At 39.9% G+C, this 26,649-nt stretch overlaps 1 protein-coding gene across 2 annotated transcripts in view; it reads right to left on the reverse strand.

Moving 5' to 3' along the window:
* The window catches only part of TRHDE (thyrotropin releasing hormone degrading enzyme), a 199,110-nt gene that overhangs the window by 39,455 nt on the left and 133,006 nt on the right, over positions 1-26,649 (reverse strand). For both annotated transcript variants that reach the window (XM_083699066.1, XM_083699067.1), the window contains 2 exons: positions 16,204-16,269; positions 14,481-14,668 (listed from right to left, as the gene is read on the reverse strand). In XM_083699066.1, coding sequence (XP_083555192.1) covers positions 14,481-14,668; positions 16,204-16,269 — 254 coding nt within the window. The remainder of the gene's footprint in view (positions 1-14,480; positions 14,669-16,203; positions 16,270-26,649) is intronic.

Genomic DNA, 26,649 nt, shown 5'->3' on the forward strand with positions numbered 1-26,649 from the left:
TGAATTTTTGATCATTAGAATAGCTAGCTAAGAGGAAACTGATTAATTCTACTGTTGGGAAATGTTCTCAACAGGAGAAATAACCACCTCAGATGATTGGCTCTTTGTGACTAAAAGATGAATACGCGGCCATATTATTCACACACGCCCTGCCCTCCCTGCCAAATGCAAAGGATAACGATGAGCCAAGTGGGATTCACAGAAAAGAAACAATGCTATTAAATTTACTGAGAGGTCAGTGACTTTGGATTATTAGGAAGGAATGAAAGAGCTAAGTAGTCAGTATATTAAAATACAAAGCAGTAAAAGAGAAGACATGATCGTGTATCGGTATGGCTGGCTTTTTACTATAGCTGCAATTCAGAACATGGTTATGTGCTTAAACTTCATTGATTATACTGGACTGCAGTCCATCTTTTATTGCCACTTTAAGATGAAGTGCAATGTAACAGATTTTAAATTGCATCCAGTTATATAATAAAATACATAATACTGTCATAAATTTCCATTAAGGTAAAATTTACTTTTTGAAAAAAGATGTTTTAAGTGATATCGGAGTTAAAAATATGTCTGCAATAATTTATGTACTTCAGTATACCATCGTATATCCTTACTAAAGGCACTGGCTGGTGAATATGCTAGCACTGGTGAGTTTTTCTGACAGATAGCCATCACACAGAGATTTTCTTTTCTCCTTTTACTCTACATAGTAATATTATATTACTATATAATGTAGGGTGCAATCATATACATAAAATCTACTGGATGAAGGGCTGTAGCATTTGGCTGCAGCTCTTCTGTACCAGGGGGATTTGAGAATAGCTACAGGCATAGTAGACACTGGCAGAACTTCTCAGATATGCCAGAAGAATGACAGAACTGGAGAGGAAATTGTTGGCATGATGCCGCTGTCAAGAGGAAAATCATGGGATGACAGTGCAACTTAAAGGCAGTGGATACACTCCCTGATGTAACCCAGCATTAATTACCTACTGAACCCACACTGAACACAAACCCACCAAGTTACACATTATTGACTATGATGGGCGAAAGCCAAGACTACATGCGGTTGAAATGTATTTTCCACATCCTCAAGCAACAACAATTGAAACTGATCCCACAAAGTCTGACTTGCTGCTGCTCTGAACAACTCCACAGGGATCGTATCAAGAAGAGAATCCCATTCCAAGCAAATACAAGTGACTTCATTCTCAACGTGCTTTACAAACTTAGAACAGCAGGCTTCCAAAGATGCCATTCCCCTCTCCTCTGGGCTAGTTCTCAAGAAAGACTTCATCACTTGGGACAGTTTGGCTGGGCGGTTCCTTGGGAATGCAATGGAGGCAGCAAAATAGGATTTATTTTCTCTCATCACCACCACATAGTAGGCATTATGTCCTCTCACTTTTGTCTGGTTGAATTCATTGTGGTACTTGCCTCACTTAAGCTGTATCTCTCTACTGGGTTGTTTTGTTGTCTTTTAACTCCCCACAAAATGAAGGGGCATCACAGTCTTTACCACACCTGAGAGAGCACTTAGGAGTGACTGTATTGAAAGCCTTTTCCAGCTAGGGGCAGACCATCTTAAGAGGCTCCCAGCACTGCAGGAGAGAACTGTCCTCGGCAGTCCAAATCTTACCTGGAAGTAGTCTGACTATGACAACTGAGTTATTCAAACCTCCCCCAATTCCATCCACTCTCCATCTGCCCTGTTGCAAAGCCCAGTTCAATGTCCCGGGTTAGCGATGTGTTGAGACAGCATCATGGTTTTGTCATGGTGGCCATGAAATCCCAAGCTGTACTACTATGGCAGCCCAGCAGGTCCCCCATAACACCACCCTATCTGTGCCAGCTTGGATAGAAAGGGTGCTTGGCTGGGCAGCAGGGAGGGTGGTACATGAACATTAATTCTACTCCACCTCTCTGACCAAACTTCAGATACAATCCCTTAAATCTAAATCCCAAGTGGTTAGGTTTCCTGGTGATGGTGATTTATTCCTCAAAGATGATGGTGACCCCTCCACCCCTCTAGGCTGGTGATGGACAAGAACCCCACCAAGTACCTAGCTGGACTGACCTGGTTGTCACCAACCTAGAAGTACCACTAGCCTGGAAGGCTGGTTGAAAGGACAACATAAATCTGGTTGGCTGGGGACCCAGAAGAGGGATAGCTCTTACTTACTTACCCTTGTTCTCCTTTCCTGTAACACTCTTGGTCCAAAACAACAGGGAGCAGTGCTCCTCACACAAAGTTGGAGGCACTCATTCCTGCACAAAGGTAAGTTGTCTATTGGCAAAGGTCAAGCACTTCACAGGGCTATCAATGGTTACTAGTCATGATGGTTGTACTCTATGTCCACAGTTGGAGGAAGCAATGCTTTGGAAGACCAAAATGTTCTTGTGCTCAAATCCTACTCGTGGGTTTCCCATAGGCATCTGGTTGGCCACTGTGAGAACAAGATGCAGAACTAGAAGGGCCATTGGCCTAATTCAGAAGGCTCTTCTTGCCTTCTTATATTGATGTAAAATGAAAACCCATACTAGGAATTGTTACTTAAATGGCCAATATTGTGATGTCTTTCTATACAACCATGGTGCTGCTGCATTAAGATTACTGTGTACAATTCTAGTTGCCAAACTCCTTAAAAAAAAAAAAAGGATTATAGAACTGGAAATTTATGGGGGAAAGGTGGTCAAAAGGGTTAGGGTTTCAGCTGTTTAGTTTAGAATGAAGGATGACTGGGTTTGTGTGTAGGAGGAGAATAGGACGTGCTATAAATGTTTATTAAACAATGCATGGTGTGGGGAAAGTGAATATAAATAAATGTGTCTTCCTGCCTCATTATGTCAGAATTCAAGGTCATATAACAAATTTGATTAGCATGAGATTCAGGACAAACAAAGCCCTTCTTCATACAACACATAATTAACTTATAGAATAGACTGCCAGAAAAAGTGGCGATAGTGACTGGCTTAGATGGCTTCAAGAGGGGATTATGCAACTAGGATTAATGCCTGTAACTGACAATTGACGTTGCGTCTGTTATTTGTGTTTTCTTAAAATTCTGAATAATTCAAAATCTACCGACTACATCAAAAAGAGGGGCAATTGGAGACATCCAGTAGTGGCTGGTGTGTTGGGACAGAGACACATTCCCAACACCAGGATCACTTCAGCTTACCTGGATGCTGCTGGAATGGAACAGGGTGATGTTGACGTTGCGGCTGTGCAGATGCATCGGCAAGAGCAGCCGAGTTGTTCCACCAATGAGCCTGTGTAGTCCCAACCTCCCTGCCCTGCTCCAGTGCCATCTCCATTAACTGCAGTGATGATGTTGGGAGGTCCCACTCTACTGGCCACCACTGGACAAATCCCTGGTGGTTTTCAGGTTGAAGCTCCAGTACACCACTGAGCATTCAGAGCTCTGGCATTTATGGTCTGCTTGTGAGCTTCCCAGAAGGAAGCATCTGCTGTAGCACTGGGGAACCTGTGCTTCAGCAGATTGTGTTGGACTCTAACTCCCATCAATCCCAGATAGCATGGCCAATGTTCAGGCCAGAAACACCTGGAGGGTCACAGGTTGCTCAGTCCTCCTGTCCTGGTATCAGAATTCTGAGTGATGGATTTTTGGTCTGAACTGAAGGATAACTATATAGCAAATATTAGTTTTTCATTGACTGTCCATCTCCTAATCTGGCTTCTTGTATATCATCAAGAAAGGAAACTTGCCTCCTGGAGGTACATGATAATACTAATGGATAAAAGTTTATGTCATTGGACAGTTCTGTCTTCAGAGTTGTGAAATACTCAGCATACTATTCTAGGCATTTGAACTGCAGCTGATCGTGGGGCAATTAATTTTAATTGCTATAACAATTTGCCCGTATACTTGAATATTGCTAAAGTTATATGAACAGCTGCTATAAACTATTAAAGAAACATGAACGCTACTGCCTTTCAGTTAAATGGTAGGCTGAATACTTGAAAACAAAACCATGCAACTAGGAAAACAGAAACAAGTAGAAGCAATTGCCGAAGAATTGCTGTAAAGCAATTACTGCACTTCTCTTGATGGTTCCTGTTTCCTTCACCTACTCTTTAAAGATTAATTAACCCCTGCCAATAATTTAAGCTTATTACAGAAATGTTTTTCAGTTTAAAAAGCAATGCACCAATCCTAAAGAATAATGGGGAACTGTCATTTGCATTAGAACACGGCTGCTATAATTGATCAGCGCTTCTGCACTAAAGCATAAACATTATGGCTTGGATCCAGACTTTGCACCTGTGGGTGGTGCTATCGCTTGAATGGAAGGATCTCAGGGAACTTGCCACTGGGAGAGGGGGAAACGTGGCTCTTGCCAATTTCTACTTCCACTCCAACCACTGCCTCCTACACTGTTCCAGAGAGGTAGGTCCCTTCTGGAACTATGTGGGAGGTAGCATTAGGGCTTATAGGGAGATGGAAGATCAGCTGAAGTTGTGTCTCCCTCTCTGTCAGTAGGATCCCTCTGCTGGATCAAAAGACTTTCCATTCACAAAAGATGACATCGGGATGCAAACCAATGGTGGTTTGCTTTAATTCAGCTACAGTTGAAAAAAAAACTCACAGGTCCTTGCATGTACATATTAGTGCTCTGCTTAAAAATCCTCCTGACCATCCATTTATAAAGAAAAGAATTCTATTTGAAAAATTATTACAATTATTAAAATATCGTGGGTTGCAAGGTTTTTGCTTTGCTTACCCTGCTTTCAAAGTAAAGACTCTCCTCCCTGAAAGAGAGGGGAGTGGTTGTGGGCGGGAGCCTGAACACCGCCTCCAGCTCACCTGGCTGGTGCTCACGCCCCCCCGGTGGCTGTCCAATCAGGTGCCGTGGGGGGGCGTGTCCAGCAGCCTTGATGCTGCAGCGTCAGCCTCTCCCCGGCCTCATTTCTCTTTGTCGTCCTGTGTGAGTCACCCACTCTCCACTCCCATTGAGTTAGGGCTTAGGTCATTGGCCTTGCTATGGACCTTAGGTTGGTCGCCCCGGTTGCATGGGGGGCCTGGTAGGAGTTTTTCCATTTGGCATTAGGCTTTTTTTGGTTTTTTCGCCTACCTCGTAGCAATCGTCACAACTTTTGTGGTATTGGTGGGTAGGTTAGGCATTGGAATAATGTGCTGTGGTGTGTCGAAGTGCTAGGTGTGGCCATCGCCTATGCCTTCAATGTTTAGGGGTATTCCGTTAAAGGAATCTGGCGGTCGTGTATTCTGTCCGATGCCTGCTTGCCGGGAGGCCATGGCACGACCCTCGGTGACAGCAGGGGTGAGCCTATAGTTGGATTAGCATCAACAGGTGATGAACCCCTGGTGAATAAACCCACTTGTTTCGCGATCCAATGCCTAAGCCAATACCTTTTCATTGCTGTAATCAATAAAGTTGTGGCCTTTTCTAGCCCATTAACCTTATATCACGTGTCCCTGTGTCTTCTTTTCACGTCGTGGTGGTCGGGTCCTCGAACCACAACCAAGAGATGTTGGAGTGTCTCTGCAAAAGAGGCACTTAGCCAGTTCAATAGAGTTTGGATTACCATTGCAACATGGGTGGAGATGGGCATCTGCAATTTGCCCAGAAGGTTGCTTGCATGCCAGAATCTCTCTTGCCAAAGTGGGGTTGGTTTTCTCTTTCAAGTCATTACTGTCTTCATATTTTTCCAATATTACTTTGCTTTTCATTGAAGCTATTCTATTTTCCACTCCCCCCCCCCCCATATTCTTTCCTACTTCAAAGCCCATTTTCTTCCACATTTTCTGCTTATTAGAGCATGTAGCCAAATTACTGATTACTGTTTATTATAAGCACTTCAATGAATATGACTACTCAAGAGTCAATGGCATAAAATTCTGGGATAAACAGAAAAATCTAGGATGCACAGAAAGAGAGGGTTATAATTAATACAATTTCCTTGTTTAAATCAATAATAGCTGCACCCTTTAAAAAGAGCTTTAACAAATATGAAGGCAAACTACATTGGGGTCTTTGGTCTGTTTAAAATTCCATACTTCAAGGGAAGCCATGTCAAATTAAAGAGATAGACAAAGGAAAGTTTGGGGCTGTGTTTGCAGGTTTATTATTTTTCATCATCAAGATTAAAGATAAATAAAACTAGAGTTCAGGAACTGTCAGAAACTCATGCTATTATTTCTTTTTCATCATGGTGGAACACTCACATAAGATCATTAACAGCAGAATTACTAGATATTTGAACCTTGTCATTAAACTTGTTTTTAAAACAGAAGGAATGGTCAAATTCTTGCTGGGGGGGAATTCATGTTATCCTGAAACAGGAACAGAATGTGAAAGCATTCAGCTAAACATCTGTGGGCTTTGCTGATGTTAACTATTATTGAAACTATGGACTGCTTCAAAATTCTGAAACTCTGTAAAATGGAGCAACCATGTGGACTCAGTGACATGGAAAAGCACCTGACAAAATACAATTACATAAACAGGTGCTGTTCCTCAGTAGTCACTTGTACTACTGAGGTGGCTAAAAGGGGGCTTTTGTGCTCACTTGAACTGCTGGCAATAAAAGGAGCCTGCATTCTTGGAAATGCTGGGACAGATGCTACTTTCTCCATATCACTGCCGCCATGGATCGTTCTGCATGGAGAAATTCTAGATGTCCGAATCAGCAAATTACTGACATGGAAAAAGAGAAAGATAAACAAGTAATACTGAAACTAGATGTTATAGAGGATGTTTGGTTCCTGCTGAAAGCAGCATCCCTATGTCTCATCTCTGCCCTTATGATGTCGAGAAATGTGGGACATGTTGTGATGTCACATGTTCTAAGTTTCTTTGAACACATTGCACTTCAGTGGTTGCCATTTGCAGAGGTTGGGGAGCTGAATGTGGTATCAAATTGCATGTTTAGTAGTACTTGCCATTACAAGAGACAGGAGGACATATGATGCATTCACTCACTTTCAGCCCATGGGTCTAATGAGGCTTGTTGTGGGTCCCAATTTGGCCTGTGAGTCAGTTTTCCCCAAACCACACCCGCCTGCCTCACATCTGACACCATGTGTAAGGATGTTGCTACCAATCAAGAGCTTAAAGCGAGCTCCCAATTGTTCCTTTCCAGGGCTGCTGGAATCAGATGTACTCGAGAATTCCCCACCAGGAGCTCCCACGTGCAGCTATGGAGGCTCACCGCCAGCACTAATAATAAGCTGACTGGCCTCCTTTAAGGTGTGCTTTCAGTAACTATCAGCTGTTTGCTGCTGAAAGTACATCATCAAAGGGGCTCACTGTTAAATCCTGCTTTGTCTGTTTGCAGGTATGGTTAGAGTCAAGCAAGCAAATAGCCATTTTTCTTCTGTCAAAGGCCTGTAGGGACAGGGGCAAGTTGGGATCTGGCCTAGTGGCTGGACCAAATTCCCAGTTTATAAATAAACTGATTCTGTATCTGCTTTCCAACAATAGTATAAGTCAAATCACTGGGAGCATTCTCAGCAGCATAGCTCTTTATTTTTCTAAATGTCCAAACAACTATTTTTTTATTCTCTCATTGATTTTTTAAAAAAATTATTTGGATTCTGGCTGAAAACCAAAACCATGGCAAACTATTCAAATTATTTACTGCAGTGACACATATATAATTTTGAAAAGCATTGTATCTTGGCTTGGCAGGTATAATCCTGAAAGGTACAATCAAGAAGTTACCTCTTGGGGACACCCAGCTCCTACAAAGACTCCTTTGACATTATATTTCTCAAGGTGCATTTTGAATATTATTTAAGGAAGTGGCTGAAAATGATCTCAAGAAGTGCATTTTTGGAATGTTTAACTGTCAGGGGTTTCTACCACACAGTTTACGGTGATTGTAACCACACAAATCAAACCACTTGAAAACAGGATTTCACAGGTGTAGCTATAACAGTATGGCTGAAACAATGCAGGTACCTATTCAGACAAGCAGCTGATGATGTTGAGATGCACCAACACAGTTTGAGAATGTGATACAAGCAACACCCAGCATAATTTGTAAACTACATATTTGAAGCTAGGTTAGTCCACCTCTTTCTGTTCTTAAGACAATTTGGCTGCCATATCAAGGAGAGAGAAAGAGCCTACATACCCCCACTGCTGCCAAAACTAGAGCAGAGAAATGCAAAACTGGATGGTTTCAAAAACCTTTAAAAAATCTACAATATGCTTTCTTAAAACACATTAAGCTTACTATATTTATTTTATCCCATCAAAAGAACAGAAAGCCTTATTCTGTCAACAGTACACTTATACCTCATTAAAAGAGATACTTCTCCTTGTAAATGCTGCTCCTCTTGAAGTAGAGCTATAGAATGGATCCCTTGGGTAACCATAAAGAATTTACAAGGAATTATATCTATGATTCACTACAACAAAAGTGAACAGTATGAAGGGGGAAAATAGCACACAAAGTATACTAGTTTGTACTATGAAGGCTTTCAGTAGTTATATAGGGTGTACAGACTCTTAAATACTGACTAGAATTCACTCCCTAATGTTAGGGAGATTTAAGTTACAATCCTAGACAGTCACAGACAGAGGAGAACCAGAGGTGTAGCTGGAGAGGTTTTGAAAGTTTCTATTGCAGATGATTATCACTAATGGTGGAGAAATTCAGAAATTGAAGTGGAGGTTCCCAGTATGCCTAGAATGAGGACTGTAACTGAAAGTAGATGGGACTAGGAAAACAATAAGTGTTATTGAGGCAGATAGGTGCTGCCTGAATTTGGAATAACTATGAAGTGCCTGTAATGTCCAGAGTTGAATTCACATTGACACATGTGCACTTTCTTCTGTCCTCATTCCCAACACCTCATGGCACCCCATTACCTTGGCCAGCTCCATGAAAACCAAGATCATAATTGGAAACTGCTCAGCCCAGAGCACCAAAGCGTTGGAAATACTGGGGTGACTTGCTCCTGACTTACATGTCCTTGGGTTTCATTGTTAGTGCAAAAGGTCTCTAAGTGCAGAATTGATAATTCAAGTAAGAAGATGTGGTGGGAAGGAGTTCTCTTAAGTTGAGGCCTGCCCTCTTCTTCCTGCATGACCACTTGGAAAGCGATAGACCTCTGTAGATGCCATAAACTCTTCTCATAGGGAAGGAAAGCTCTCTCTTTCTCATTAACCCCAGTCATAGGAGAAGGAAGTATTCTTTTGGTGGCAGCACAAAGCTGTATAATGGGGGATGATGTCTATATGCTTTGTGGATCAGCGATCCTCACTGGAGCCTCACCAGCTCCTAGCACTGGGAAGAAGTACAGGATTCTCTCTCATCTCTCCCCCTTCCCCCATTTTTATGTCTCCAATCCTTTTTTTAAAAAAAATTCTTTTTATTGATTTTTGCTTAAGTAACCAAAAAGAAAAACAAAAAACAGTTACAACCATTACGTAAAACCCCCAAAACACAAAAAGAAAATTAAGTAAATTTCTGAGCATAACAGAAAAATAGCGACCATTTCCCATTACATTTCTTTGTTTTCTCATTTATCTCTTTATATCTTTAGATACATTAATCATTCCTTTGTACACCTATTGACTTCCATCCCTACTGGTTTCAGGCTTCTTAGTTTGAGTAGTTTATTTCTCTTGCAGTTAATAATTATAATGGGTTTACACATCATAAGATCTATATCAGTCTTGCTGTAGTTTTTATGTTCTTATAGTTCCCTTCAATGTAAGTCATAAATTTATTCCAATCGTTAATAAACTTTGTATTTTTTTGGTTTCTAATTTTTTGTGTCATTTTTGCAAGTTCTACAAATTCAAATAACTTTGTTTGCCAATCTCTAATTTCTGGGGTACTTTGACTTTTCCAATTTTGGGCAATTAATAATCTAGCGGCGGCTGTGGCATACTGAAATAACGTTTTGTCTTTTTTAATTTCGTCCCCAATTATTCCCAGTAAAAAGGCCTCCGGTCTCTTGGGGAATGTATATTTGAATATTTTTTTTAACTCATTATAAATACATTCCCAATATTTCTTCATTACATCGCATGTCCACCACATGTGGAAAAAGTTACCCTCTTTAGTTTTACACTTCCAACAAAACTTACTACCTGTTTTGTACATTTTCCCCAGTTTTGCCGGGGTAATGTACCACCTATACATCATCTTTTCTAAATTTTCCCTCAGTGTTACACATGCTGTGAATTTCATTCCACTAGTCCATAAATTCTGCCACTTATCATACTCTATATTATATCCCAGATCCATTGCCCATCTTGTCATAACCTCCCTTATTTCTTCATCTTTGGTGTCCCATTCCAATAATATATCATACATTTTGGATAATAATTTACATTTGCCCTCAATTATTTCTATCTGGAATTTGGATTTCTTCTCATTCATCCCTACTTTTTTGTGTTCTGTCCATATTGCGTTTATTTGGTGGAATTGTAGCCAGCTTGTTAATTTACCTTTCAACTCCTCATATGTTCTCATCTTCCATCCATTTTCTGATCTTGTTAGTAGTCTTCATAGGTAAGTCTTTTTTCTTCCATATTTGTTTTTTTAATCGCTGAGATATCGATTGGTGATAACCACCAGGGTATTTTCTCTTCTAGGAGCTTTTTATTTTTCTCCCAGACTTCATAAAGAGGTCCCCTAATGATGTGACTTGAAAACCATTTGTGTAATTTTCCTTTATTTTGCCATAAATAGGCATGCCAGCTGAACCTATTGTCGAACCCCTCGAGGTCTAATAAATCAGTATTTTCCAAATTAATCCAATCCCTGATCCAGCAAAGGCAGGCTGCCTCAAAATATAATTTCAGGTTATCCTAAATCCTTTCTACGATAAGCGGGTGGAGGGAAGAAATAAAACTAGCTTGAAAGGCCTGCTGGAGTGAGCACTCCAGGGAAATCTACATAAACACTGCTTTCTGTCCAAAAGATGGGCTTGTCTGGGAGGATGGGAAGTCAGAAGAATTATGCTATCTTCCAACAAGGGTATGGTGCCTTGGACACCACAGAGAGAAGGAATTTCGAGATATGTGGGTTAGAAATTGCTAGTAACAAACTTGAAAGAAAGACACTCTAAAAGTGCTATCTTACTCTGCACAGATCAATAATTCGATTCATGGTTAGTGTTGGCAGTGTGTGAACTGCACAAAGATTGTGCTTTTTTGGGACTTGATTTTTTAAAAAGTTTTTTTAGGTACCTAGAATGTACTAAATGTACATAGAACAAATTATACTATTCCCGAGTAACCCCTTAAGATTTCTTTTGAATTACTTACATGGCTGTGTGGACAATAAAGACGCGGAAATGGTTACTAAAATATGGACCACGGCTAAAATCGTATTTGCATTGTACTGCAAAAATCGATTACCCTGCCACTGTTGGACTTAAAAATATTGGGCTTGGCAGCTTATGTTCAAGCTAACAAAGTATGTGTGGGCTTGAGAAAATCATTATCTTGAGAATGAGTATGTGCAGAAATGGGCAACATCCCCCGTATTTTAGAAATATAGGTTCCAAAGTGAAATTAGACTCCACTCATCATTTACAATGATCTGAACATTCTTCTCAGATTTATGGAGACTGGTGATTAATGCACAATGTTATTTAATTTTCATTTTCGTATGTAACTTTGTATGATAAACTACTGAAAGCACATGCCTACTGAATGATATGCATGTGGTTGTGGCTGTTTCATGTCTGTAGCAGTTTCTAATCTTTATAAAAGTGATAAAAATAAAGCATATACATTATTTCAAATATTTTGAAGTAAAGCATGTTTCATCTATTTTTCATGGTGGAAGAGCTTTTTATCTATTAATGAAAGTGAGCTAAACAGTCAATCAAATGAGAAACAAAGGAGAGAGAGAAAATGAACACGGACCAAATACTGAGGATGAGAAACATGGCATTGCTAAGTTTAATTGGGACATTTTCTACCATGTAGAAATCTTCATAATCATAGATAAGCTATGAGATAACCAAACCTGCCCTTGTGAAGACTAATCTACCAAATATCTACCTCCCACATTCTTATTTTTGCATTTCATTAATGAGGTGCAGTGACAGCTGAGTGAAGTGACACTGCCACATAAATCAAATCAGAGGATTGGCACTACTGAGCCAGCACTACCAGATCATATAGCAGCAGGCAGGGATGGGGAAAAAACATTATTTATTTCTGAATTATTGTGGGCTTTAACACTGTTTTATTATCTTCTTTATATTCTACATTTGGTTTCTGTGCACTGCTCTAATATTCTCTGACTAAAACACTTTATAAAATAAAACAGGAGAAACTCATGGGTTTATTACAAATAAATTAGCAAGTAATGGAAATTCACCAAGTAATGGAAATGTACATGGAAACACATCCTATAGGTTTTGCATGCACAAGGTCCCAGGTGGAAAGCCAACATCTCTCAGTAGGGCTGAGGATGCTCCCTGTCGGAACCCTGACAAGTCACGGCCAGTCAATACGGCCAGTCAGTGTGCCACATGGACATATGGTATGACTACGTTCCTAGTGGTACCTTATGTAATCAGGCGGTCTTTTTGCTTGAACTGAAAACCCTTCTCCTCCACTTCGGACCAAACATACCTTCTGCTACAAAGTGGCAATTAACCCCAGAAGGGGAAGCATCCGTTGCCCCTCTCCAATGCCCTACATAGTCACATCTCTTTCTGGATTAAGCCCACCCCTCCCTATTTTGCCCAACCTAGTATAAGGGGCACATTTGTAGGCACAGGCTGTGCAGCTGTGATGTTACAGAAGCCTCCAAGTGCCAGGCTTCAGGGAATCCAACCCCACTCCCTCACAGCAGGCTGCCAGTGATAGAAATACAAGAAGCTCTTACCAAGGTATTTTATTCAATATTCACAGAGAGAGACACACCGACTGCTGTCTCTAGGATAATGGTGTTGATCTGAGTAATCTCTTCCCCCACTTTACTCTCAATCGACAGCAGCTCCACCCCTTATACGGTGGCTGCATGAGGCCCTTTCTCTATTCGTTTTCTGTTCTCCCACTTTCACTGCCCTCCTGGTCCTAGGAGAAGTGGGGTCTGGAATGCTTTCTAATGATAACGTGTCAGCCAGCTGTTCTGGCTCTTCTGCTCCCCCTCCCTCTTCTTCCATTATCTCACAGCTTTGTCCTTCTGCCTCAGTCATGACATTCTGCAAACCACCGTTGTAAATCTTTACTGTCCTCCTCCTCCAGGGAAGGTTCAGAAGGAGGGGGGCGGCCTCCACCATTCCTCCTCAGTCCAGTCCCTGAGACCAAGTCACCGTTTATTGAAATGACCCATTCAACTATTGGAAGAGCTGCTGGGATACTGCAGGATGTTCTGAAACATCCTTACATCTCAAGAGTAAACAACCTACGCAAGGAGCCTAACAACAGAACAGGGTTTGTGCGCTATTGATAAAGTTGTAGAGCTTGGAGAGATGTTCAAGGCTCAGATTCTGCTTCTTGCACTTCCTTTGGTGGCTGACATCATTATTAGCTATGGAGAGCTCCTTTGCATGCACCCATTAATAAATGTGTAAGGGCACATGTGTCAGAAGATACAGGGAGGTCATGAAGGTTGAATTTAGAGTAACTTGGTTAGATGAAACCCTTCTGCTAATTCAGGCATAGGCAAACTCGGCCCCCCAGCTGTTTGGGGACTACAACTCCCACCATCCCTGACCACTGGTCCTGTTAGCTAGGGATGATGGGAGTTGTAGTCCCAAAACAGCTGGAGGGCGGAGTTTGCTTATGCCTGTGCTAATTTGTGTACTCTTCGACTTGTACTTACAGGAAATCCTATTTCAGCCAAGTACTTTAAACAGGAGTGACATGACAACATAGGAATAAGGTCAATAATATCCAACAAGCTTGCCTGCATCCTTTTTTCCCCTAAAAAAATGCTTAAGCGCTCTATTTAATGGACCTAGTCTTGTTTATCACTTACATACTGCTGCCGAATAGAGTATGAGCTCAAGACTGCAATATCAAGAAAACTTTCCCATTCATATGTAATATATGTTTAACTATTCTTTCTTTAAATCTTAGCCCATTGGCATAGTGAACAAAAGGATAAGGTGACTGGGATAAATCAGAAGTACCTGTTTCTGAGAATAGTATTCTGCGGCTTCTGAGAATAGTGTTCTATTCTCAGAAGCTTTAATATGTGCAAAAATGTTCTGGAGTATAGACTTCCATCTGGATGTGCATTTTGCTTCTATACCTCTCTCTCTCTTAATAGACATGCAGCAGATTCAAAGCAAAAATATTTTTTTAAGGTAGAAAATGTGTAAATACTCAGTGTTCTGATTTAACTTATTTAAGGAATGTGGCTTAATCACAGGAATGCCATACTGTGCTATCAATACTTTAGTTATAATTTTTCATTTAACAAGTTTTGTGAGAATACATTATTGCAACACAATCACATCAAAACAAGGTAAAGCATAATTCTTTTAACAATAAATGTTGAGTACCTGTTGTTTCCAAGGCCACGACCTTTGCTTTTAACGTCAAGGTCATAAATAAAGTGTTCTTGGGAGATTCCTACAATATTTTCTGCAGTTTCATTTCCCTTGATGGTGATAACAGGATAACCCATCTGCAGTGTCCACTGATCCATTACTTCTTGGATATTCACAAATTTCCCAACCTTCTTAAGTGCCTTCAAAACAAAAGAAGAGAAAATTTCATTCAATATATTCAGGGAGTACTGCCAGTATTATGTTACCTTTCGGGGGGGGGGGGGAGAGAATAGAGTACTACTACTCTTTGCTTCACTTCAAAAAACAACCATTCACAAAGTAACAGGGTATTCATGTCTGGGGTAAGAACTTGTGCTTCTTCAGATGTTGCTGGACTACAATTCTGATTATCCCTGGCATTGGCCACCCTGGCTGGGGCCAATGAAATCTGCCAAACCAAAGGTTCCCCAGTCCTACAACAGAGGCTAGCCCATTGCTAAGGTAAAGGTAAAGGGACCCCTGACCATTAGGCCCAGTCGTGACCGACTCTGGGGTTGCGGCGCTCATCTCGCTTTATTGGCCGAGGGAGCTGGCGTACAGCTTCCAGGTCATGTGGCCAGCATGACTAAGCCGCTTCTGGCGAACCAGAGCAGCACACGGAAACGCCGTTTACCTTCCCGCTGGAGCCATACCTATTTATCTACTTGCACTTTGACATGCTTTTGAACTGCTAGGTAGGCAGGAGCAGGGACCCAGCAACGGGAGCTCACCCCGTTGTGGGGATTCGAACCACCGACCTTCTGATCAGCAAGTCCTAGGCTCTGTGGTTTAACCCACAGCGCCACCCGCGTCCCATTGCTAGCAACATATTAAAAGGAACTAGACAGAAAGTGGACACAGGACTGTAATCTGACAATTTTAATTACCAAATTTATACAAAGACTTTAAACCTTAGTCATGGTGGAACCTGGATCAGCCGTCACTGCAGTTAAAATGGTGCTGATGTAATGTTTAAGTGGCACTAGACAACTGTTCTCCAGAAAAGGGAGGAACTAGAGGAGGAAGTACATTCTTTTTCTGATCTAAGAGAATCTCAAATCTTGTGTCTGCCCTGCTCAAACGATGCATTTCAATGCGCGTTTTGCGAACGCTTTCATCTCAGTGAAGTATGGCCCCTTCTTTAGCAATGAGCATTTAGAGGCATATTCCTTGCCACATGCTGGTTCATCTAGTCATGTGGGACTAGAGCTGTATTGGGGCAAAAGTATATCCATGTAAAGAACATTTTGTTTCCCAGGCCTCTTTGCACTTTATTCAATATGATTTTAATCTGTCTTTCTGTTTGTGAAGCAAGAGCTAGCGCATACTTGTGAAGGAGCTTTTACACGCTCTTTTCCATCATGACTGACATTACAGCTATTTAGCTGCCCTAGAATACTTATAGTTGACTGCACCAAATCATAAACAGCTTCTCTTTTAGTCAATTGCACTTCTATGTTGCATCCTGCTTCCCCTTCAGTTCATTTCAAAGGAGCTGATATCTGGATCCATTTGTTTTGATTATCCATTTCTAGATACTCTGTGTTTCACATTCCATAAATTTTTATTTAAGAATTTTCCAAAATGATATACAGCTACACAAATAAAACACTCATTAACAGGAATATGAGTTTCAGCATGGGATATTTACTCCTGAGGTTAACCCAAGTTCCCTGAAAACTTTAAACTGTATTACCTCTGACAGTGTGTTCCATAGGTCCTTTCTGGCAGCATTGCCATACTTGTGAATGGTTAGATAATCCTACAAAACATATGTAAACCAGTTGTTATTGTAAAAAAAAAGCAAACTTATTCCAAGTCAAACTATGGTGCTCTATTGATACAACAATTCTCATCATCCCTGACCACTGGTCCTGTTACCTAGGGGTGTTGGGAGTTTTAGTCCAAAAACAGCCGGAGGGCCAAGTTTGGCCACCACTGCCCTAGAGCTTCCCCTTACCACTGCATAAAACTACTAAGCACCCTTTTCACCTTCTGCACAGAAGCCACTATAATCTCTTCCACCATCTTTCCCCTGCCTCCTCTTTCTTCCTTTTTTCAATTTTCCCTTGCATGCAGGCAACCCCCCCCCCCCCGCCATTAGTTTGTTCAGTTAGGAAAGGTTAAGTTAGTGGATGCTGTACACATATGGGTGTTTGCTTCTCAATCAGATACTACGTATATTGAATCTGGAACTTCATGTTGAAGACAACACATGGTATTAGGCGTGAAATACAGTATGTGAACAAAGGCAGGGATAAACAACTTTCAAAACTATAATTTGATGAACGAACTTTTTGCTCTCAAATTAATTCTCAAACTTTTAAATTTTCAGACTTTTTAAAATGAAAAATAAATAAATTACAGCTTCTGCAGCAGTTTCCAACTCTGGGAAACTTTCCAAAGATAGGTGCTACTTATTATTTCAGCAGACTGTTTTGTGGTTTGTGTCAAGAAACCACAGAATCTGGTTGATAGCTAAATCTGTTATTAAACATTTTTAAAAGGAACAGTCTATTCAAGACATGTCTATTAAGGTTTTATGGGTCTTGCAATTTGATTCTGCAGAAATATATAATGCTATCAAACTAAGTGCACAAATTTTAGTTTGAAACTTCTCTTAAAGAAGTGGGTTTCATCTCACAGAACAGAAGCTTCTTATGCGCAAGGCAGTTGTTATATCAGCAAGTGTCTTTCAATGAATGTAATTAAGGTTTCTGACAATGTAAGTTCAATATTGATTTCTTTTGTCCTTTTCATTCCTAAGTTTTATCTCCCTACCTACACCATACTAGGGCTAGGATTACATTTTATAGATCCAGCTTCATTTTGTTCAGTGTTCTGGAGTTCCATAAAGCATATTAAATTGGATATAGAGCAAGAGATTTTCTACTTGATCTAAGCATAAAATGTGAATACATTAAAATGCATTTTATTTACCAGGTAAAAAGCAGGATTCCCATACATGTGAATGTTCACCACCTTCACTTAAGAAAAGCAGTAGAAGGCAAGCTCTAATTTCAAGCAAAATCATTAAAAATTGTGCTGACTGTGTTTTCTGCATGGTATGTGCGTGAACTAGGTATTTCAATGGTAATTAGTGTTTGGGGAGCAAACATCCTGATGCACAAATTGCAAGCACTCATGACAGATTTAGCTTTATTTCTGTGAACTCGCTGTACAAGAAGCAGAAACTCCCATATAATCACAGCTTAGAAAAGTTAAATGAGAACACTGACTCACTTTAACCACAATGCATAGTTTTTTAAATGTCATGAAAATAAGCCTTAGAAAAGATAGCAGAATATATGCTCCTCCAACATACTGTGCTGATATCTAAAAATAAACAACTCAACGGTTTCTCCAGGTGAACTGGTTATTTTTATAATAAAAACACCCACAGTAAACATATAAACAACATAGGTTCTCTAAGTCAGCCCCACTTATAAGAGGGTACAACTGGTTTTGTTTCCACATTAGTTCCTATAACCAGTGGATGCATATGTTGGAAGGGTTTTCAGTAATTGCCTTTCTCAACTGCACATTCTAAACTTCACATGGAAAATTCTATGCTCAGAAGATCACTGCTAGTGATGATATATTGTGACCCAGTTCCACCATATGCAATTAGGGGATAACTTAAAAATGTATCCATGCTAATGCTAAATGTTACATTAGAATCAGCCCTCAGTGTCAAAGGAAGAAAGACCAAGATCTTGAAATGTATGAGGAACTTTTCAAATCCCAACAGACCACAATAGCTGTCAGGAATTTATGAAGTTCAGTCTTAAAGCTAATTTGACTGCTATGCTGCCATGACTGATAGAAGAAGAGTATTTCACTTATGTCATTGATGTTCTCTTGATGTTGGCATGATCTTGAGCTGTATATTGGCCATGTTTTACTGTACACAACAGGTGTGAAGCACCTCCAACATTTATGCCAACAAACATTATGTAGACATGTTTCTTAACAGTCTACATTAGCCACTACATTAGCTGCTACCGTTTGTTTTAATTCTTCCCACAGAACATTCGTAGGAAGAGGAAAATGTCTTTTCCTTTGGTATTTGTTTTATATACCATGGAAGCTTGAATTTTCCTTTTAATTTTCAAATACGCCATTTTAGTAAAAAATAATAATATGTAGAGCTTATATAAAGAGAAAATAATGACACTTGAAATGAACTGCAAGCTACAAACTCATGATACAGAGCACTATTCATTATATTTTTGTTTTTTTGTTTTTGTTTTTGCACTATTCAGCTGCTCTAGGGCTAGATTGATTTTGTTCCACACTCTGCCTTTAACAATCAAGTGGCTTGTAAAATTAGCAACTGTAGCATTGGGCCTCTTGCAATGCCAGGTTCTGCTGGGCAATCCACAGGGGGATTATAATGAACACAGTACAAATTCCTCCTCCCAAAAATTCCAGCTCAAGTACCTTGCTGTGAGAAACAGGAAGGAAATATAATGGAATCCCCCAAATCCCATCTTTGTGAAAAGACTACGAGCCAACACAGACCTACATTTTAGCACACGCTCTACCACAATCTTTTTCATATTCTAGTTCTTACACATGTTTTCACATTACATTTAACCATGTTTTCACATTACATTTCCAGGAAGACCATTAATACCACAAAACATTCAAAAGTAGGTCTCAATCCATCTTATATAAAAATGAAGAATATGCAGAAATGCTGCCTTTACTACACAATGCCATAATTAAAATAATAAACTATACAACTAAAGATTTAGAAAGGTTATCTCTTTCTACTCCCCACAGAGAGAGCTGCTGTGAATTGAGGATAGGTTCTCCAAAATGGATAATCACTGAGAGAATTCGTTTTAAAATTGTAAATAAATAAACCAACGGACAGGTAAATTCCTTTTCAGTTGTTAAAATCCAGGACACCCACGCATCTAGAAAGCTCTTATTTTTGCGTGTCCAATATATTTATCTAGGCTTTTTTTTTTACCTTTATTAATGAACTCCTGGGGGAGGACAGGAAGTAGAATTCCTCATGACAATTTCATTTTCTGAGCTTCCTAAACTCTGCTGTTGATAAAGTGACTAAGTTAGAGATCAATTTGTTCCATAAGTACCCATGTACTTATGGAAGGTCTTTACAATGGAAGAGGAGTGGAGGTGAATTGTGCAAATTTGCAGCCTCTTGCACACGCAAACACCCATCCTGCTCTGGAGAGTATCCTAACTCTCCAGAACCAATTTTTGTGGGGTGCTGCTGCAAGTAAGTGGAAGAATTGGCACAAATAATTTCTCCCTTCTTCTGTTAGCAAAGCCATCCACTAGATCAAAAAAGGCTTCACATAGGCACAAGGCAACCTCCAGATTCCATCCTAAAGAGAGAATTTTATCTTCTTACACCTGCCAGAACAAAATGTTCAAGGTTTCCTTAGAAAACGACTTCCTCAGTGATTACCTATTTTAGGGAATCTGTCCTCAATTTAAAGACAGCTCTCACCTGGCCTGCATACAGACATATTTGGGATTGCTAAACCTCCTTCTTTAGCTCAATTGTAATGGCTTTTATTCACCCAAAATGAAGCCATTAAGTAATTTTTCCATGCTTTCAGTTTTTTGCTCGAAGACTTATAATGACATTACTTGAAATAAAATATTGATTTTAAGTAGAATACTTATTTTAGTGGTTGTAATCCTGCCAAAGAAGCATAATTTCAGATTTCCCCACACTTAATATCTTCCTTAATGGTTAAAATACACAAACCAACTATTATTTCTCTCCTCAATCTGACACAGATTCAAAACAATTATAATTACCATGTATTTCCAAAACATGATTTGAGTCAATTGAGTACATTTCGGAGTTAACCATATCAGGGTGGTTCTAAACAGCTTGAGTTTTTACCATCATTAATTTTAAACTAATTTCCAAATGCAATATAGTTCCATACTCTTGAAGTTCATGTTGAATCTCTCCAGAATAGTTCTTCTGGCCATCTTTAAGTACCGGTAATGCAGATTTGACACATTGCTTAATTGTATTATGATGGGGTCAGCTAAACATCTAACAGGGGAACACCTATCACTTTTCACTTGTTAATTGAACAACTGTCCCATTCAAAGAGGCAACTGCTCCCAATTGTGATATAATCCCTCAATTACTTTAATGAATGTCCCAAGCCCACCCTTGTAACCTCAGCTCTTAATAACAGACAGGGTTACATTTACGAAACATTGAACAGCTGCCTAATGTTATCAGAGACCTGTCCATTAGGTAAGAATCCAAACTGGACATTGCTAATATTTATCTACATATCTTCTCCACTTACACATAAAAGGAAGAAAAGGATATGTTTAATATTTATATGAAAATGGATGCACTATCCCCCCCCCCCACTATATTAATTCCTGGGACTCTGCTGCTTCAAGTGCCAATATGATTCACTTCTGATACCACAGTCAATTATTGGTGTGGGGAGAGGGTTCTCCCTATCCATATATTCTCCCTAATCATATATACTCAGTTCTCCCTATCCATATATTCATGTAAAAATTAAGTACTCCTCACTTTATACTTGAATGGGGCAGAAATATGGAGAGCAAATGTTGGTGTCCCCATCACATCTACTTTAGCCCTAAAGCCTCATTTTTGGTGAATCTTTTGTGGTGCTAATATTCCAGGAATGTTGTTTTAAAATTGTCAGTATATTAATATCTACTATAATGGGATAGTAGGTTGCAGTAAATGGAAATGGAAAGTAGAAATAGCAATAAATGGAAAGAACTACTACACTGTAGGACATCCATTTAAACTTTTATCTCCTCAAAGGACTTTCCTGCCACTTACCTATTACTCTTTCCAAGATTTAATTGTGCCTCACAACTTATCCCCACCCATCCTGCCTTCTCAATGTCAAGACTTGATTCCTCAAAGGCTGATCTGAGATGACAGGCCACATACAGTAATTCTAAGTGAATGAGTAGCAAAACAAAGTAACTTGTTGTGAGGTGGCTTGACAACTCAGTTCAGGGAGTACGTTTGTGTCTGAATGCAGAAGGCTGATGCAAAAATAAAATTGGCAAACTACTAGGAGAATAATAAGTCAAGCAGAGAGCACATTATTTTAACTTATCTTTTGAGGCACGCATGCACACACTAATGTCTTCATCCACCTGCCAGGCCAGCTGTCAATCGTATCCTATCCCCTCAAGAGACCATTCTGGAAAACCCAGCTTTCTACAACATAAGGATACCTCAAATGTAGCCATAATTTTCATAAATGGGCCCTATTTCATGCAGAAGACCCTATGTTGTGACCCAATTCACCAGAAGCGAATTTAAGCTATTTAAGCTGATTACAATTAAAGACACTTTAGAAAGCTGAAGCAGGGGAAGGAAACGTTAGCTTAGCTGAATATATAAATAAACTGGAGGGATGGATCTTGTTCTTCATAGTTTAACTTCATCATGGTTCTGTTATTATAACATAATTGCATCTTGTCCTTTCTCCAAGGAGAGCAATATTGCTTGTATTAAGAGATTCCAGGGGGGAATGTTAGATGAAGACACGGTGAACCTAGGTTTCCTAAACTGAAACTGAACAGCTAGCCACTGCAACCTCTGGCTCTGTTTAAATTCAAAGCATCTGAGTTCAGAAAGCAAAGAGACGTGTGACTATATTCTCCACAGATTCAGTTGCATTTCTGGACATCATTCTCTCTTCCTCAAAGAACAGCCCTTTGAACCAGATGGCAAACCACAATCCAAAAATGGTTTGCTTTGTAGTATGCTGAAAGCAAAAACAGAAAGCCATGCACAGTTGACCTTCTGTAGGCCAAACTAAAAGTGGCAACATTCAGATGTGTATTTATATTTCTTAACATCATTAGTCAATTTATAAAAGCACCTCACAGTGACCTACAAGTAATAGTAAGGAACTCAATAAAGAATACAATATATGTAAACGATATAACTGAAAATAATAACAATGAGGAACAGTAAAGCCACAATCCCTCCATCTTCCAACAACACATGAAAAAAGAAAACATCACTAACTGTTGCAAATGAAAAGGGGAATTAACAGTCAAATGCCTGGGAGGAAAGACTTTGCCTAGCACTGAGCATTCCATAGACTAAGTGCTGGGACGGAAAGGGATGTTTCCTTATTACCAAACTTCAAACAACCGTAGGAGTAACTGTGTGGCTTTGAAAGGGTAAGTGGTAGGTGTAAAGGCCCCAGTCTGGATTGTGAACCTGATGGGGCGGAAGAGAGTTTAACCTGGTTGCCTGCGTCAGTGGTTTTAATAAGGATTAGAACACCATCCCTACAATATGCACTGCAAGGAAGGTTTTAACTCAAGCCAATAGAACCTTTCTTTTCAGTAAGATAGACAGCAGCTGTAGGGCCCCTATGCTAGATAGGGACAAGTAGTGGATTTTTTTAATATAAAGCCTACCTACCCCACCAGGGTCCGGATCTGAGCTTAGCTCACTGCATCTGCCAATTGCGCTTTTTTTTAAAAAAAAACACCTCTACAAATACAATTCAGGGAATTGCTAATTGCATGAATTGTGTGACATTTAGTTTGACTCCTGCACTGTGGCCATAACAGACACACCTGCAAACCAGCCACCCACAAGAGAAACAAAGAATGCGTATTTGATGGTTTCTCCTCACACATAGCATTATTTCTCTTAAAGAATTGCCAAAAGTATGAATTTGACGAATTCTTTTTATAGAAGTACAATATACCTAGACTATAGATGAAATAATTAGGATTATGTTGGCATAAGAAGTATTCAATAATATTTTAATCTAATGGGATTTTGCATGTTACTCTTTTGTTTTTATGACACATGCAATGCATTTTTATCTAATAGGGTAAGAGAAAAATACGATAATCGCTGTCTTTTCCTATAACCACTTTACTATATTTTATTGTAGCAGTTCTTATTAATGTACCACGTTTATAAAATAGGGAGCCTACAACAAAACAAAGATAATACAAATTTTACAACACATTAATCTATTGGGATTGGCATTTAAAAATGGCTGCATTGAACTAAAGACTAACAACATCATTTGAAGATCACAAAATGTCTGCATTGTGCCTCTATCTTTCACACATCCCTAGACATAAAAAATAAAACTGCAAAAGCTTGTCAAATTATAGTTGGTCTCTGAAGAAAATTAAAATGCTTAAATTATCTGGAAAGTATGTTACCTGAATACTGAGGCAGATGGCTTGAATATTTGAAGAGAAAACAGAATAAAATCTCCTAAAGGTTTTTGACAGATGTTTGTAGCAATAGTGTTTCTGAATAAGTTTACAAGTCCTTTTTTAAGTGTGTGCTTATGCTTAGGAAAAACCTGTCCACTCATACTGAAGAAGGCTTTTATCCCTTTGCTATGTTCACTCTCAATTCTACCTGACTCTTCATCGAAACAAGATGATAAAAGGTAAAGGTAAAGGGACCCCTGACCATTAGGTCCAGTCGTGACCGACTCTGGGGTTGTGGCGCTCATCTTGCTTTATTAGCCGAGGGAGCCTGCGTACAGCTTCCGAGTCATGTGGCCAGCATGACTAAGCCACATCTGGCGAAACAGAGCAGCGCACGGAAATGCCGTTCACCTTCCCGCCAGAGTGGTACCTATTTATCTACTTGCACTTCGTGCTTTTGAACTGCTATGTTGGCAGGAGCAGGGACCCAGCAATGGGAGCTCACCCCGTCGCGAGGATTTGAACCGCCGACTTTCTGATCGGCAAGTCCTGGGCTCTGTGGTTTAACCCACAGCACTACCTGTGTCCCTTTTTAAACAAGATGATAGATCATATCAAAATTAGATTTCAAGTGAATTCATATATTTTAAAGCACAAGGAAAATATCAAAATTATGTAAATTATAAAAATGATTCAACTTCCTATTTTTTCCCCTCTGCACAGATCAACTTGGATCAGTGAATTCACTCCATATTCAAAGTGCTTCCAGATGTTACTCCAAACAAGGACAGTAGCTGTTAATCCAACCAGCCAGGCCCAAAGTACTAGTGGAATTTAAAAATCCCAGGTCAACCAGGATTAACGAAAACACATATGACAGCCGTGGTGGAAGTATTTGGCTCTATCTAACATTTGTCTACAGGGAAGCTTATTGTCGGTCAGAGAGACTTTTCATAAGGCAAATAAATTGCGTGGATTATGCCCTGGCTGATAAAATATTTGACGTACAGGGAAAGGCCTCCTTAGGTGATAAAAATGATGGGAAATATCTTGTTAACAAAAAGCCAGGCCTTTTTTGGTGACTCATCAGCTGATGAGTCAATACTATTGACTGTGTTTACCAGTGACTAATTTTTAAGGATACTGATGATGTTCCCCCTTTATGCGAATAACAGGGATACTGAAAGAATTATATGTCTACCTCTTAGAAACAGGTATGTCTCGCCTGGTAATTCAGAATGGGTCAGGATGATTTTACTCTTAAGTACGTTTGTCAGAGGTTGCTTAGGATGATGGATACAAGAGAGCTTGGAGGAAAGCTGAAAAGTGGGGGCAGGGTCCAATTTTTCCCTGAGGCTCCCCCCCCCCCAATGTTAATGGGGGGGAATTTGAACTGAAGAAAACAAACTCCAAAGAAAAAAATTGTCTGTTTGGATGAGTAAAATGATTTTAACAGTTTTTATTTAAGAATATACAGAATTAGAGAATGATAATTCTTGCACATACAGCATTAGAGAATGATGATTCTTGCATATGAAGTTGTTGTTGTTTAGTCATTTAGTCGTGTCCGACTCTTTGTGACCCCATGGACCAGAGCACGTCAGGAAGACTCCTGTCTTCCACTGCCTCCCGCAGTTTGGTCAGACTCATGTTTGTAGCTTCGAGCATATGCAGTACAACACTCAAAACTGCACCTAGAAGGTAGTGCCATCTTTAGGAGAAGAGTATAAAGGACCTTTATTGTTTGCTGCTTGCCTTTTTCTGAGGACCCTCAGGGTAGTTTGGAGATACTATGTATGTTGCTTCTGCGGTCTTTGACCTGGCAGATCCATTATGGTTAACCTTTTTACCTCTATCCTCAAATGACTTATGATAAGAGCACTCTGCTACAAAGAAACAAGCAGCTTACTGCCCTGCCTTGTAGGAGGATAAAAAGGTCAGAAGGACATAGGGCAGAAACTACAGCAGACTAGTTGCATGTAAAATCAGAAAGTATGGTTGAAAACTGAGCTCTAGCCAAGACCCACAGAAGGAAGTAGAATTCAAGTTGGTATATTTGCAATTCTGCTTGTACAAAACTATTTTTAAATGTCATAAATATGCCACATGGCACAATTTTGTATTATAACTAAGTTATACATGATGCAACTTTTATGTTGTTCAAGGGGGGGTAAGATTTGGGTTTGATAAGAAACTACTTAGCAATTATATCTCTCCCCAACCCACCCCAATAACTGTTAGAAGAAACATTTTCTTCCCCCCTATGGTTCACAGGTTTCAGAAAAAGATCTAAGTTTCCACTCAGACCCAAATGTGCAGGTGTCTAGGGCAGGCTCCCTCAACCTTAGCCCTCCAGATGTTTTGAGACTACAATTCCCATCACCCCTGTCCACTGGTCCTGCTAGCTAGGGATCCTGGGAGTTGTAGACCAAAAACATTTGGAGGGCCGAGGTTGAGGAAGCCTGGTCTTGGGGATGGAGCTGGCAGGGCATTCATGTTAATAATGGGTCCAGAATGAATGCACAAGGGATGAGCACTCTAACCCTCTTCCCAACATGAATGCATTCCCACTCCATTCCCAAGGCACATGACATTTCATGTGTCTGAAGAGGAAACCTATGTAAGTACAGGTATATGCACTTACTGGTAACTCCTCTTAACGATTGGGAGCTCTGCACTATCATCAGGTACTCTCACTGCTCTTAGGGTCTTATTTCACAACTGAACTGAATGTGCCAAGGTTTGGGGACTGGGACTGGGCTGGGTATTCATGTTAGGGGCATGATCAGTGCACCAGCCCTGCTTGCTTCTGCAGGCAAAAGTCTGAAAGGGGCTGCAGTAGGCATATTGTTAAGCTAGATGCTTCAGATATCCTGAGAACAACTTATTTGTTGTTGTTCATCATATTAGGGTTTTCTTTCTGGCTGCATCT

The sequence above is a fragment of the Podarcis gaigeae genome, assembly GCF_964106915.1.
Source record: "Podarcis gaigeae genome assembly, chromosome: 10".
NCBI lineage: Eukaryota > Metazoa > Chordata > Lepidosauria > Squamata > Lacertidae > Podarcis > Podarcis gaigeae.